This window comes from Pavona decussata, unplaced genomic scaffold, assembly GCF_977016875.1.
Source record: "Pavona decussata unplaced genomic scaffold, jaPavDecu1.1 SCAFFOLD_29, whole genome shotgun sequence".
In the NCBI taxonomy this organism is placed as follows: Eukaryota; Metazoa; Cnidaria; class Anthozoa; order Scleractinia; family Agariciidae; genus Pavona; species Pavona decussata.
Window position 1 is genome coordinate 1223585 of NW_028145452.1, and position 16507 is coordinate 1240091.

Genomic DNA, 16507 nt, shown 5'->3' on the forward strand with positions numbered 1-16507 from the left:
TTCCAGTTAATTTTTATTACAATGCACCTTAAGTTTAGAGTTACAATGTTCCTTTAGAGTTGAATGTTTTGGAAGAACATTTTTTGTAAGGTGAATATTTTAAGGATTTCGTGCTAAGCGAGTGACTGTGAGATAAGAAATGACAATAATTATATTATAGTAACAGCATCGACTTAAAATCTAGAGCCATCTGACAAATTAGAATAGAAAATGAGTAACACGAGACCTTAGTAAAAGAGGAAAACGTTTAAAACCAAGTTTTCGTTTACTAGAACGTTAGCAGCAACTTAATTGAGTCAATCCTTCAATGTGAAAAAGTTACCCCGAATACACGTACATTTTTCAAATTTGATCCGTGTTAAGTCAAATGAAAGAAGATTTGTGGTGAAAGTATTTGTCGGTAGAGCCGTCATTTTCGTTGAGAATTGTTCATTTGCGGTTATTATGTACTGATTGTCATGTTGATATTAAGCAGCATTATGAGATGCTAAATCAACCACTAGCATAAATAAATGTCAAAAGGTTGCAATTTGGCAGGAAGCACCTTGGCACTGTACACAAAAATTGTTGGCTTTGTGTTTAATTTAATCTAAAAAATAAATGCAGTGCAACAGGAAAAAATCAAATGTCAGCTTCAACGGCATATATACTTCCTGAAATTAAAGAACAGTGTAAAGTCTCCAAATTAATACGATTTTCCTCGTCACTTTGCGTTATTCCTTATCCGAAAAACCCTCGTTAATCAGACTAAAGGTCTCCCATTCGTACTTCGTAATTTGTCGCCCTTAGTCAAGACAGGTGATAAGCTCCTGGTCAAGATTATTATTAGAATTCTCAGAATGAATAATGAAATTATTGGAAATAATGTCTAAATTCTAAATTTTAGTTTGGAAAGTAGAAAAAATGGCATTCAAGTGTGCTAAAACTTAGATATAACATTCGCCTATTTTCGCCTTTAAATTTCCCGCGGTCCGCCATTTTGGATTTTATGACGTCATACGATGTCCGCCATTGTTAGTAAGTAGAAGTTATTTTGTGTGAACTGTGGTACGTCATGAAATCTAATATGGCGGCGCCCGACAAGTTTATAAGCGAAAATAGTCGATAATCAAATCCTGTTTTGTTCGACACATTATTTCCATGTTTCCAACGAAATTTGAAGTTAGATTATATTTTCAACAATTTAACGTTAATTTATTTCAAGAGTAGAGGTCTACTTTATGATAAGAGGATATAACGTTTTGAACAATCTTCACACCTTTTCCGCCTTTTCCGTCCGTACGAGACAGCTTTGTGATACTAAATATAACTGAGTGTTTCCTTTCGGTTTTATTGTAACTTTTTAAGAGGATTAATGAGTTAATTTCTTATGTAAAATTCTAGAAAGACACGAAAATTTGTGTTCGTTCGTTCATCATAAGTTGCCTTTTCCTCTATAGTCGCCTGTATAAGATCGGCTGATTTTTTCCTTTTCCATCCTTGTTTTACTAACCAAAAATCCAGTTTTATGTTTTATAACTTAAAAGGGAAGTATCACGCAATTGGGATATCATTTCAAAAACCCAACTGTTTGTCTTTCAACAGAGAAAAAAATAATAATTGTCTAGTTTTGCTATAAATTACTACCCCAGTGCAATAAAACTGTCGATTAGTGCCTCTGGCCAGAGACAGAGTAGGTCAGAATGAATTGAAACTTGAAAAATGTTAGGCTAACGCTATTCAAGTTTTCAAAATGCGCTAGAACAGATCACGAGTTGTTCCTTTCAAGAATTGAGTTGACTTTTTTCTCTTGTTGTTCTAGAATTGTTTTGTAGCTAACTGAAGGTATTAATTATTTCACTATTTTTAACAAAAGAGGTAAAAAAAAAACCATGATACTTCCCCTTTAAAGGGGCTAGGTCAAGGTATTTCGGGTGATTTTGTGCATTTACGTTAATTACGAGCTCTATACGTGAGAGTGGCGTTGCAAAATTCATTTATTGATCAAATGACGACCACATAACAAATAGAGACAATTTCTGAACATTGTAGATCACACTTTCATACAAATTGAGATAAACATGTTTTTGAAGTTTACCTAAATACAATCTCTTTTAATCTTGTCTACGTTTGCCCATCCAAGCTTCTTTTCAGCTTCCTTGTTTTTCTATTATTTTAAGCAGTTACTCTGAGGCAGGTTTCATTCAATTTTATGACCAGTTTGGATGTGTTAGAGGGGAAGTATCACGCATATTTGCAGTCATTTCAAAACGCAACCATGTTTGTCTGTCAGCAGAAACAACGAAATAATTGTCAAGTTTGTTATAAATTATCCCCCAGTGCAATAAAACTGTCGATTAGTGCCTCTGGCCAGAGACAGAGTAGGTCGATATCGATTGAAACTTGAAAAATGTTAGGCTTATGTTTTTCAAGTTCTCGCATTTTTGTTTCCAAAATGCGCTAGAACAGATCACGAGTTGTTCCTTTCAAGAATTGAGTTGATTTCTTTCCTCTCGTCATTCTAGAATTATTTGGCAGTTGATAGAAGGTCTTATTTCACCATTTTTAACAAAAGATACCAAAAACCCCACATGACAACCCTATAAATTCGCCCCACCCATTATAGCACTCATATCAGTTTTAGTGGATAACGCAATGGTAGGTTTTAGAAGCAGTTTCACAATATGCTCCCTTTTGTCTTTTTTTTTTCTTTTTGTCTTTTTGTCTTTATTTTAATATAAAAGGCTTCTGACCACTCAGAAACCTGAATATATTTACTTATGTTCCAAACCAGTAAAAACATTTCTTAATGAGGCCTAAGAAATTCTGCAAGTACTTTATTCCTGTTTTCTGACTCGTTCAGGGACTTGAATTGTTTGTAAGGCGGATCCTAAATTTTCAGCCTGGAGATGAAACCCTGTACACGTGTGGCCATTCAAAGCAAAACTACTGAGCAGTACTTTCCTGTGGTACTATTTGTTATGAACGTGGTTTAATGGCCTTAGTTCCCAAGAGTCTCCTGTAGCTCAGTGGTGGAGCAACCAAACTAGTAATCGGAAGGTCGTAGGTTCGACTCCTGATAAGAGCACTCGGATTTTTTTCCGAGTATGCCTGTGTCACTTTCTGATTAATAAATACATCATTCTTATTTGTTATGTGTTTCCAGATGGTTTTGACTTCAAAAAATGCCAAAAAAAAATCCTAAAGTGTATCCACTGTGGAGCTCTTTCTTATGGAACTATTTCTTATGCTGTTCAACGTGGTTTTGACTTTAAAATCTTCGGATAGAAATCCCAGAGGGTGGCAATTCAGGTGAAAACTGTTGCAGAGAAAACAATTTTGTTTATCTCAGAAGAAACTTTCAAATAAACATACCTTTTGTTATACCGGAACGTGAGGAATAACCTTTCTTTCCTGTGCTTGCAGTAGAGTACAATACATCTTTTACGTTTTTGCAATGATTTAGTTTGAAGGTGGCCAGTTTATTTAAAAGTTGGTTTACTTTAACTTTCTCCGTTCTCAGGCTATGTATAATTTACGTATAATGTTACAATCCGATCATGATCTCTGTGATCTACACGTTTACTGTCTACACTCTCCTGGTCGCTTTTTTTTAAAGGTTTTTTTCACAAACTGGAGTGAAAAGCCGAATTAAAGTTCGGAGTCAATAGAAAAACACACTGGCGACGGCCGCAGAGAATCTTGAAAGTATGAGCAAAATGGGAAACAATTAAACGGAATTCAATCAGAAATGGAGGTAATCCTTTCATGCCAGCAAAGTGAGACGTTGGTTAATGATGTGTACGTAATGTAGCTCTAATACTTTTGAGTGTGTGGGTGAAATATTAAGTTGACTATTCAAATGAAAGCTACCGAGCAGTACTTTCCTGTGGTGTTGTTTATTATGTTGCATAAGATGGTTCTAACTTTTGAGTCTGTGGATGAAATCCTGAAGTTTGACCATTCAAATCAAAGCTACTGAGCAGTACTTTCCTGTGGTGCTGTTTACTATGCTGTGCAAGGTGTTTCTGACATCGAGTCTGTCTTTGGATGAAATCCTGAAATGTCGGTGACCATCCAAGTGAAAGCTACTAAGTAGAACTTTCCTCTGTGGTGCTGTTTATTATTTTCGATCTAAGGCGATTGCGAAGTTACTAAATTTAGTTTTTCCCATCGCACAAAAGACGTACACTGTACGTTTTGTATTAAACTGTAACAAAGTATTTTCTGTTAATGTTTGTTGTGGGTGGATTAGAATTCCTCAGTGTATAACAGTTTTATCTACAGCCATGCGATAAGATAAACAAGAGTAGCTTATAATGATGGGAGACCAACAGAAACTACAAATTGTTTTAAATTTTTCTCTATGTGATTGGTTTGTTTATTTGTTGACTCTCACGTGTGAATCGGACTGCACGCTTGGCTGAAGAAGGGTTGTTTCCCACCCAACGAGAACATTCTTTAAACGTGTTGTTTTCTGTCTTCCCACGTCGTGTAGTTGCCTTTTAAAAGGTATATTTGCTTCAACTAATACAGCATGATCTGTTCCGATGTTTTAAGTCAAAATTTAAGTCTTCAAGAGATTTAGGAAAGGGAATCTTATTTTTCAAATTTCCGAGATGTTGTTGTCTTCACGAAAATCCTAGCTGCCCTTTTTTTTCGTATTTTTAACGAGATATTTAAAAACGAAAGGAATTAGTTTTGAGGGGTTAAGAAATTTCAACGAAGAAAACTGTAGATTTCCTTTAAAACTAAATCCAAAGTTCTGAGGCGATTTAGGGCTTTCGAACATTTATCCTCCGAAATGAACCGTTGGATGCCGCTGGTGAATCGAGCACCCTGGGAAAAAATATTTGTAGAATTTTGTCACCACAACAGGAAATGTGTATGATTCGTGTATACGCCTGTCAGATCAAATGTCTCTCCAGTATGGGGCTCATTTGGCTCGCTTTGTTGCCCACTTCAGTTCGCGGCTGATCTGTTGTCGTGAATGCCTGTTTGTATATAGTATTTTCCAAATTTTCTTACGGGAGGTCATAGCTCTAAACATCGTTTCTTGACGTTTCAAATTTTCGAGTTTCTTTTTTGAAAGACTTCGCAAGTTCTGACTACAGACGATCTACGTTTTGACAGTAGTTTAATTAAGTCACTCTTAAAACTTCAAGTGACAAAATAGAAATTTGTCAGTTTTGCTAAAATCTCCACTGGAAAACCTCGAACGCGAACAGCAACACTCTTTGATTTCTTTTCTTTCAACAGTGTTTAGAAGAATTTCATTCACGAATCCAAAACTCAGGGGTACATTTCATGTTCGGGGTCCATTCAGTGGATGAAGGGATTAATTTAATTCCCAGTAATGTAACATATAACCCGTTATCTTCCTATCGGCTTTGTTCTTTAATCGGCATATCTTAGACTATTGCACCTCTTTTTGTTGAGTTTTTGAGTAAAACCATTGCAGTTCCACGTGTCAGAACAACGATTGATAATGCCAGATACTTTCAAGCTGTCATGTTTAATTTTGATGGTATATTTTGCGACTTGAATGATTGCTTTTTTTCAACTTCTCGATTACATTTCGCTTTGAAAGTTCGCTGAGTTTGATTAAGCACTCCCTACACTTCCTGTTAGATTGCGGTCTCGCGTGACCATGGTTTGAAACGAGAGATAATTGTTTAATCATCTCCTCTGTGTTTTCCTTATTGAAGAAATCAGGCGTTGAATTTCAAAACGACGTCAATCGTTCATTGTGAGGCCGCGCTGTCGAAGTTCGCGCGGAGATTTCTGCCAGAAAGCGCGGATTATCCGAGCCTTTTTCAACTCAAGTGTTTCGTTGGCTTTTAACGGAGCTTCTGTTGTTGACGAAGCTTAAGTCAACGGCTTCTTCGTGGATTGGAAGCTAAAAAAAAGCTCTGCGTTCCGTTGACACTATCTGTCCCGGAGAAGACGAGAACAAGATCACACAGCTTGGAACTGTTCACCTCAGGTCGTGTAACTCTTAAAATATTTTGTCTCTGTTTGTATTTGGTAATGGATACGGGGTCGCTGAAGGTTTGCTGTTCACAAAAACACATTGTTGAAAGCGATATAGGAAGCTACAGTAGCTTCTCTGAATGTCCAGAATACCAGATGTCTTACTCATGGTGCCATCACACGCCTTTTCCAATTCCTTCCGCAGTTTTTACTTTACACCGAGCCGTCAGCGCGCGGTAAAGTTTTATGTCTGTCAAAGCCATTGGACTCGTTTGCTGATTGCTATGGTCGTTTGGTGGTCATAGAGAATCAATATTAGATTATTTTCTAATGTTGTCGGTATTATGATTGTTGGTATAAGCGAATTGATGATTTTGGCGTGGGAAAGTGCGCGACGCAGTGACCTGTCCAAGACTGGAATAGTAACGTATGTATGTTGGCGCCATTTCACTGTAGAGTCCACTCTCGTTTCGTGAGACGTGATTTTTAACTTTTTTTGAGTCTCTGGATGAAATCCTATTACGTTTGACCACAGAAGTGAGCAGCATCACTTTCATGTAGGGCTGTTTGTTTTTCGATTTTTGGGAAAGGAAATTTGATATTTTTGCTCTAATTTTACACTGTTGTTTTACAATCATCATCGAAAGCCGGAGGGTTCGTCGATTGGATCGGAAATCGGAAAGGGAAGTCGCGTTTACGGAAATCTTCGCTCGTGTGCCCTTTTCACTTTTTATGGCAACATTTTGTTGTGTTTCACGCCTTCGTTAGTGTGTCTCGCGCTGTGAGTCTGTCTTCTTGGCGGATCATAAATTCTCCGAATCGTTTTCAAGATCAAGTTACCGGCCAAGAGAACAGCCACTATGTTTTACGACTCGGCACCGTAGGACGTCTGTATTTTTTTACGGTGCGAGTTTATTTCTTGTTCACATATGGCTGCCGCGCTCGCTCCATTCCGCTTCGATCAAAACGGAGTGCGTGCCTCTAGACCTCGGTATTGTAAGTGTGATTTCTTTCATTGTTGTATTTGGTTTGCCCGCTTGCAACGACGGGTCAGTAAGCGGAATGTTATGTATTTACTTTCTGTCATTTTGAGAGGCTATGGGGATATCGAGATCTTGAATACGCCAAACATAAAGATTGCTATCAATTCCGCTTTTTCACGCTGTTTTAATCGAAACTTCAGTCAAATCGATTCAGTGTGTTTCACTAAAAGCGTGTGTCAGCCATTTCGTCTCAGAAAATCTTCCCAAAACCACTGAGTAGATCCCGTGGCACATATCTTCTCATAAATGGTTATAGGATTAGAATTGGGAGGGCAAACTCGTGGAATTTTTCATGTCTGATTCTTTTTTTTAAACGAAACTTGTTTTTCCTTAATCAAGTTTGCCAAAAAAAAGTATACCATTAACGCAAGAACTTAGCACAGCAAAGCTCAGTGTAGTTGAGTCAAATCAAGTCAACTTATAGGATTACAAATCTTCTTGTTACGCGAGGAATTTCCATGTGAAAGGGTTTAATTTATCGTAGTGAAGTTTTAATTACATGTGTTAGTATAATTTTCGATCTAAGATTTGGTTGTAAAGTTTGCCATTATATTCTCACCGAGGGGTCAACACGTTACTCACTAACTGAAATCTCTACAATCCCTTCTTTCTAGATTACAACAAGCCAGATTACAAGAATACTAGCTTTCAAGATAGACCTGGGGAGGCGACTATAGGCTACAGCGACAGTCTGAAGCGTATGTCTTCTTTGTTTTATTTGTTTATTTATTTCAGTAAAAACCTTATAAAAACAGACAGTGCCACAGGAAGGGAATGTTCAGGAGATTTCTTTAAATGGTATGAAACGCTTGTGGATTTCCCTACATGCTGAAACACTTAGCAAAATCTTGTAGAGCATTTAAAACAACACGTTAGTAACGCCTTCTACAGCATAACAAACAGCAGCACAGGAATGCGTTGCTCAGTAGGCTTCCAGTCGAATGGTCACATTTTATATTTTCATCTTATGAATCAAACATCGACACACATTACCTGCTTACTATTTCGGTCACAAGGAGGCAAAACCACAAATACTAGCTCATTAGCTTTGATATTATGTGCGGGTCACGTCATATTTGACACACGTTTGGATTGAATCCATAGCGGAAGATAGGTACTCCTTTTATAGAAAAAGGAACAGAACCACAAGAATGCTGCTATCGACAAGTTTCATCTAGAGGGCACACTTTCCGGTGCAGGTTGTCGCACGTGTAAACCACAGCACATCACTAACAAACTGTATCGCAATTTTTACTTATCAGCGTTCATTATAGACTTTGCCAAAGAAAAAACCTCTACGTGTCAGTGGAAACTAGCTTTTCTATAACATTGACTCATTAACGGCTTTTACTGGAATGCCGGGAGATATGATAAACACAAATGTTGTCAAAGCAAGTTGTGCGCGCAACGTGTAAACAACTAGCGCGCGACAATTGTTTAATGCATTCTGGAAAGGTCATTATCTCGTGTTGTGGACCGGATAAGACCTTTCGGAATTGAACAATAACACGTTTTAGCCAACTGAAGGCGTACATAAGTGTGACCATGCCATTGAAAGCAACTGAGCAGTCTTTTCCTGTGTTGTTTGCGAAATATATGTTATAAAGGACTATATGTGAAGTGGCGTGCACTCGTGTGAGTAGTACGTGATGCTGACGTAAAGCAATTTATTAATAGATCTAACACACTGTTATCACTAGCTCAACCGCGTATTTATCAGTGGTCAATTGTCGATTAAAATAGGGCAGGGGTATTTTGCAGAATGCCGCACGCTGAACGTCGCATTTTACGCCATCTACAACAGTTTAGGGTTATGCAACGAACGATATTTTTTAGGTCTAAACACTTCTCTGTGCTATTTCGGGTTAAGCACTGATTATACAGACTGTTAGCTTTTAGTTGTTGTTATAGCAGACATTTGACATGGATTCAGCATTCTGCAAAATACCCCTGCCGATTAAAATGAGTGTATGACAATACCAAGCATAACTTCTCTACCGCAAATACCGAATTCCTTTCTTAACCTGCTAATTTGGACGCCCAAATCCGTGCTAAATTGTTTCCGTAGTTGTTTTTCTTAGAAAGTAAAAACTCACTGAATGCACCAAAAGTGAATTGACCTCTCGAGACCAACGTCTCGAGTCGAATCCGATTTACAGATTTAGCTTCCCTTTGCTTTTATTTTCCCTTAGCGGAAATCTAAATTTGCTCTGGTTTTGATTCTTCGCAAACGAAAGACTAAATGTATCTGTTGCACTGTAAGCGAAAATACAGACTTAAAAACTTTGCGTTTGAGACCGGAATGTCAGGATATTTCGAACGTGCAGTCGATCTGGCGCAAGTAATCAACTTATTCAATTTTTGTTCATTTATGGTATCAGCTTTCGTCTGCAGTACACATTGGACAAATTTTTGTGAAATTTTTACTTGGGTGAAGTTAAAAATAGCTGAAAAAAGAAGAAGAAATGCCTCGATTGCTTATAGTTTAGTTCCTACAAGCTAGAAAAATCTTGTGAAAATGATGCTCAGCAAGTCAGGAAATTGAATGGTTACACTTTGGGGTTCAGACGTTACAATCACCTTGCACATGTGCCTTGTTGATAAGAAGGTTACGTCACATTGATTCCAACCTTGCCGGTACGGTAGAACCACAGGTAGCCCAAGCTCAAAATATAAGCGCTAGTTACGCAACGGTTGAAAAATATAAGGATTTGTATGGGAGAAAAACGGTTTATTTTAGAGGCTAAAAATATGAACGAATTTTTAAATAAATCACCCACCTTCCTTCTCTTGTGTATTTCTTGCCTCCTATGTGGTGTTTAGGGCGATTTAGCGCAATTCCAGTGAGTAAGGATATATTGAGGACCATTGAGAGCGAGCGATGGAACTAAAACTCACTGGAATTGCGCTAATTCGCCCTAAAAACCACATAGGAGGCAAGGGATACACAAGAGAAGTAACGTGGGTGATTTTTATTTAAAAATTTGTTCATATTTTTAGCCTCTAAAATAAACCGTTTTTCTCCCATACAAATCCTTATATTTTTCAACCGTTGCGTAACTAGCGCTCATATTTCGAGCTTGGGCTACCTGTGGTAGAACTGCAATTATTTTTTTTTTATCTTAAAAGGAGAATTTTCATGTTGATCGCTGTTGGGGTTTTAGCAAAGGATTAAGATGTCTTGTCTGAGAGGTGTTCATTGAAATGAGAAAGTTTACTTTACACCAAACGTCATCTTTAGCAGATGATTTTCTTTATTCCCCAGACCTGTATCCTTGACAATGCATTTACATTGTAAGGAGAAAATGGATGTAAACCTTTTCAGGTGGTTGATCGCTCACTGACCATAGCGGTCATATTTTTAAGATTAAAAATAGGATTTTTGCAGTTCCTTTCAGGATTAGCAATGTTATCTACGAGTTACTTCCTCCAAAGGAATACTTGGCAATAGAAAGGTTAATTAAGTTTGCGTGTACCTTACATAGACAAAATTGCTAAAAGTTCACCTATGTGATTGGTATAGTAGATAAAAATGGTTGACACATTCGGATGGTGTTTCACGGTGTATCGCCATCATTATTAAAGACCTCTTTCTCTTTTAAAAAGCACTTACCTTTCAAAGGAGGATTTCCTTTTAGAAGTATGCCTATTTTCGGAAACTGTTAGCAATTATAGAAAATTATCGTTACCTTTAATGTTAAGAGGCTGTTTTTTTCTAAAAGCTGCCCGTTAATTTCGGTGGACAGCAGTTGTTAAGATTCACAAAGTTTCAATTTCAGCGTTGCTAATGCAGTCACGTTGAAATGGAAGAGAGTGTCTTCCTTCCCAGTGCGCTTTTCTTGGTTGATTAAGTAACCATTCAAATGAAAGCTACTGAGCAGTACTTTCCTGTGATGCTGTTTGTTTTTCAGCATTGTAACAAAGGAAAAATCGGAATTTCTTTAATTTTGATTTTGCCACTCATTTTGGGAGAACTTGAAACAGAGCCAAAGAAAACTAGTGCACGTTTTATTAGGATTAAGATATCCTTGAAGAAAGAATTTTAGTATTTTACTAAAAAGATAATACTCGACACTAAGGAGATTTCCTGCCTTGTTTGAGACGAGATTTATCTTGAAATATGCGATTCCCAGGCGCTCGGTCAAATGTTCTTGTTATTGTTTACGGAAAAAATTAGTGAATAATCTTGTAAATTGTGAGTTATAAAAAGCTCTCTCGTCAACTTTGCATTTAAATGCTACTTGTGTTGTCGCCCTAAAGTCTACAGTATTTTTCTACAGACTGGCTTATCTCTGCTATGCTTTCAAACTGGCATTGTTTTTTACATGAGTTTGTCTTATACCAATCTGACATATTTCCAGCTAACCTTGAACCAAAATCAATCCTGGCTTGTGCTGTATTGTCAACTTTTCAACCTAGTGTTTCCACCTTTTGAGTCTGGTTGCGAATCTTCGACTGAGTGTGACCATTCAGTTGAAAGCTGTTGGACAATTCAATCTTTTCTTTACTAGCTTTCAATTCGTTGGATTTGAAGGGAAAGAGCTGTGTGGTATCTAATCTATCACTCCGAGCCATGATTCCAAATTTGTCTTGGGCGTGGATTCCTAACGACATCCGCTTGTTTCGGCTTCTTTCGGCATTAACCCTTTATATAATGCCACTTGAAGTGAAGTTTGGATTTACGGTTTTGTTTCTATAATTAAAATCCTAAAGTGTGACCATTCCAAATGAACGAGATACACTTCTTTCTTGTATTTGCCCCATGCCATAGAGAATACAGCCAATCAGAAAGCCAGAAACCCGTTGCATATTCTGCGGTATGCAACGGGTAGTATTCCACGAAAAAGTCCCGGCGTTCCTCGCGGCCTACAAATTTTTCCCGCCGAAAGATCTATTGAAGAGCCTGCGACAGGTCAAAATTTTCATTCAGAAAAAATTACTGTCAACAATTAAAACACGGAAGAAGAATACCCCAGTTTTGACCTTAATTTTGAATTATTGGAACCAGTCGTCGAACAGGAAAGTTAATTCAATGAGTGGTATGGGATAAATTACTGTAGTTATGCAGTGTTTTCTCGTGGTATACCGCGAATATCCCACTCGTGACTTAATTTTTCTTTGTATACACACTCGCCCAAAAGGTCGTGTGTTTACTAAGAAAAATCAAGTCACTCGTGAGATATTTCACGGTATACCAGTCGAAAGCATTGCATAAATAGTATTTTTTCTTGTATTTTTTCACACCTACCAGTGGATTTTCTGTGCTGAAAACGCGTATACTATAAACAATATCGTAACTTTTATAAACCTTATCCCATGCCTGTTGGCTCTACGAAAATTGGGGATCCATTTTGAAGTACTGGCATCAGTGGTATATATCCTCGGATGTATTTCAATTCCTCATAATTCCTTTTCTTTCCCTGTCTTTTGTGGTATATTCTGCGGACCAAAGTTAACTGGACACTATTAAAATAAATGAGAATAAATCAGATATAGAATGTTTTACACAACGAAAGGCTCTCAAAAAAATGAACATTGTACCAGACAAACGTTCCTTTCCGATTAGTATACATGCAGTACTGCATGAAAACAATTGCAAGACCAGTGACAGTAATACCATGTTAATTAACACGTTTGTCACCCGTGCTATTGTTTTTGTCTGGAGAACTTGTCTCGAAGTTCGAAGTTCATCCTCTGTTTGTGCTGTCTGGCATGTTCTCGCAGCTCACCCTCTAAGCACGTACTTCGCTTTTGCGAAAACGTAAATGTTCTTCTGTTGGTTCATTTGCCTCGTGGCTATCTTTTTGAAACCTTAAAGCCCTCGTTAGGCATTGCATTCAAGGTGAACTGCCGTGTTTAATATGACTTGTGGTTAGGTTAACGGCAATGGTAACAAACTTGTTTTCTTTATCCGTTAATTAATGTACCATTGTTTATTTTAAAAGAGTAGCACTTTAAGAATGTTTTTGTGGCATTTATTTCGCGGAACAAGGTGGTTCTTACTTTGAAAACCTGAAGTGGCTCTTTCAAATGAAAGATTTTTGGCTTTGTTTTCCTGAATATAGCTGTTTGCTGTGTTGTACATTGCTGTGTTTGCTGTGTTGGTTCTAACTTTGAGTCTGGTTGAAATCCTAAAGTGTGACCATTCAAATGAAAGCTACTAAGCAGTACTTTCCTCTGGTGCTGTTTATTATGCTGTACAAGGTGATTCTAACTTTTGAGTCTGGATGAGATCCTAAAGTGTGACCATTCAAATGAAAGCTACTGAGCAGTACTTTTCTGTGGTGCTGTTTATTATGCTGTACAAGGTGGTTCTAACTTTTGAGTCTGTGGATGAAATCCCAAATTGTGACCATCCAAGTGAAAGCTACTGAGCAGTAATTTCCTGTGGAGCTGGGTGTCATCCTGTAAAGGCGATTCGTTCTAAACATTAATCTTACCTTGTAGGACCCCCAGAGTACGTGGCTGGCCCGGTGAATGGACACCTGTATGCCCAGGTGGACAAATCATTCAAGAAGAGGGTCCGGTCGCTAAGTCTTGATAGTGGTTCCTCTCCGTTGAGTGGCACGGAGCACTTGAACTTCTTCGAAAACAGAGCAAATACGTTGACGAGAAGAAATGTGCGCGGTTTTAAGAACAGGAATAATGTAACTGCAGAGGTGAAGTTGAGTCAGCCGCGACTGCAGTACCCCACCGGCAAAATGGAACGTTTCAGTGGGGAAGTTGATGAGGTGAAATCTATTGACAGGCTTTTGCAGGAGCTTGGAGAGTGTTCAGAGCTATTGGACACGACACTGCAGCAGGCCCGACCTATCACGAGAGGCATGGACTCGTCAAATGTCCGTGCTGGAAGCGGTGGCTCGAGGTCGGTGACTCCACCTGGGGTCCCTGTGCGTAACGCAACAAGTTTTGATGCTGGGAATCGGTATAACAGAAACGGTGCACTAGCAATGATGCAAAATGGGTTCATTGGGTCTCCGTCCACGAGAAGCCCGACAACACCACCGCCTTATACTCAGAGTTACTCCTGGAATAACATTCGTAATGCGGAGCAGATTCCGAATGGGTATGCTGTGGAGCTGCCAAGACAAGCGTCTCCCTCGTTCGTTTTACATGAAGCACCTTTGGCACAGACATCTCCGCCCACGTCGCCGTTGTCGCCTAAATTTTACGCCACGCAAATGATGCCCAGGACATTCAAAGCTACAACTATTACCCACACGACAGTGGGGTATAACCCTCCAAAGTCTTCTTCGGATGACGTCGTTGCAAACGGCTGGACAAGTCTTCAGCCTGGTAAGCAAAGAGCTGGACCTAAGGTCTTTGATTTCAATAACAATAAGGCAGCGAACGGTGTAGACCTGTTTGATTTTGACGATCATAAAGAGATCGAAGACTCGGGGAGTTTGCCCGAGAAGGGCAATGTCAAGTCCAAAATAGCGTTACTTACGGACATGTTCCAGCCGGATAAGGTACACCCCACCCCCCAGCAACATCTGAGATGTCAGATTATACCAATGCCGGGCCTGACTAGCGTGTCACCATCGGAGGTGTTCAAAGAGATATCCAGCTACAACGCTAGATCATTGGCGCCGGGAGAGTTGAGCCACTCCTCCGGGACTCTGTATAGTAGCAAGGCTCCGCCCAAGAGGATTGTTGAACCCTCCAAACATGTGGCTTCCCCAGAGCCGCCACCCGAGGACATTGACATTGTGGCAGTTAAAGACTTACTCAAACATGTCACACCCGCTCACGAGTATCTTATTCAAAATCAGAAGACAGGTACTGTCACGTTTACATTGTCACGCCATCCAGTATTTGTGTTCTCTCACTCTCTCATGCACTCTCACCGTGTGTCACTTCATCTCCAGACAGCTATTCCGCTGTTCGTCTACAACGCGCGCCAATACAACTTTCTTTTTAGCCTGCGAAGCAAGCGTTTTCCGTGGAGTTTCTGCATTAAAAAGCCGATTTCCGCGGAACCGTTTGCTGCGTGGGCTACTTTCTCTTCTGTATATATTTTTTGCCCGACAAGTTCTTTCATGTGAAAGAAATGTGATACTATGTTTTAAGCCTGGTGAATAAATGATAGGCTTACTCGGAAAAAGAAAATCCGGGTTCTCTCAACAGGAGTCGAACTTATCACCTTCTCGCTGTTGGGAGAATTCGGATTTTCTCTTTACGAGTATGCCATTGACGCTGACTAAAAAATACTTCTATCAAGTGCTTTCATGTTTTTCACTTTAACATCTTCTTGTATTTGTATCATCATCCTATTCCACCAACACCTTACGTCTGTAAACGTGCACCGTTTCATCATTTTTGGTCGATTAAACTCTTACAGTTACTCCCAAGCCACTTAGTAATGGAATAATGCACTACATGAAGTTTCATTGTACCTCGTGTCAGTCAATTTATTTTGTAACGGTCTCCATGGAAACCACATTCAGGCGTGGGAAACGTTCACCTTGGCACGCTGTTGACGTGAACATCAAAGAAAGTTGCGTCACAAAAGAAAACGTTCCGTATGTTTATACCTCTTTCTTAGCCTGGTGTTAATTTTGGAGAAACGTCCTCTAATACTAAGTAGTCTCTAGAGAGCTTCCCGCTTATCAAGAAGATTAAAAAACAAGCAGCTGAAATCTTACAGACTTGATCACCCTGAAGAAGGGTTGTGCCTTATAGAGGTACCTACCTTAGTAAGGTGTCTTCCCTAGAGGGGTCACGTTAGGAAGATATCCGTCTTACAGAGGTATCTGCATCATAGCTGGGTCAAATTAGGTAGCTGTACCCTTTACAGTTGTGTGACTTAAAGAGTTGTTTGAGAAGAGACTGTCGACATGTGTTGGGTGAATTTAACCTTGATCCAAATTAACTTCACTTAAAAACGGAAAACGGCGAGCCGCAAACGTGGGATGATCTTGGTCACGTGATCATTTTTGCCGTTTTCCGTTTCTCGTAAACGTGAGTCTATTGTCATCAACCGATCGCAAACCTAGCTGTGGCTTTTGCCGTTACATCAAAATTACGCATTACACTGCACTGCTACACAAAATTTCCTGACCTAAATAGTAATGATGCAAAGTATATGAAATGATTCATATATGAACTGTGAGAAAGTGAGAAGTGATCATCGCCGTGAATTTTCCAATTTATGCAATTGGAAATTAGAAGCCGGAAAAAAATTCAGGCTTCAACGGGATTCGAACCCGTGACCTCCGCGTTACAGGTGCGATGCTCTACCAACTGAGCTATGAAGCCACACATTGGGAGCAAGGTCAATTGTGGGTTCCCATTTTCCCATGAGAGGAGTGAAATGATGTAAAGTAAATGAAATGATTCATATATGAACTGCGGATGTAGATGAAAGTGAGAAGTGATCATCGCAGTGAATTTTCCAATTTATGCAATTGGAAATTAGAAGCCTGAAAAAAATTCAGGCTTTAACGGGATTCGAACCCGTGACCTCCGCGTTACCGGTGCGATGCTCTACCAACTCAGCTATGAAGCCA

At 39.1% G+C, this 16507-nt stretch overlaps 1 protein-coding gene and 1 non-coding gene across 7 annotated transcripts in view; one reads left to right on the forward strand and one right to left on the reverse strand.

Annotated features, from left to right (window-relative positions):
- LOC146484847 (tensin-3-like) overlaps positions 1-16507 on the forward strand; it is a 70173-nt gene that overhangs the window by 41115 nt on the left and 12551 nt on the right. For 4 of the 6 annotated variants that reach the window (XM_085104311.1, XM_085104313.1, XM_085104312.1 and 1 more), the window contains exons 20-21: positions 7610-7693; positions 13443-14777. In XM_085104311.1, the coding sequence (XP_084960437.1) occupies positions 7610-7693; positions 13443-14777 (1419 nt within the window). The remainder of the gene's footprint in view (positions 1-7609; positions 7694-13442; positions 14778-16507) is intronic. The other 2 variants (XM_085104315.1, XM_085104316.1) reach the window with 1 other exon arrangement.
- Trnat-ugu (transfer RNA threonine (anticodon UGU)) lies at positions 16184-16256 on the reverse strand. The gene has a single exon. It is a non-coding gene; the product is annotated as a tRNA-Thr (tRNA).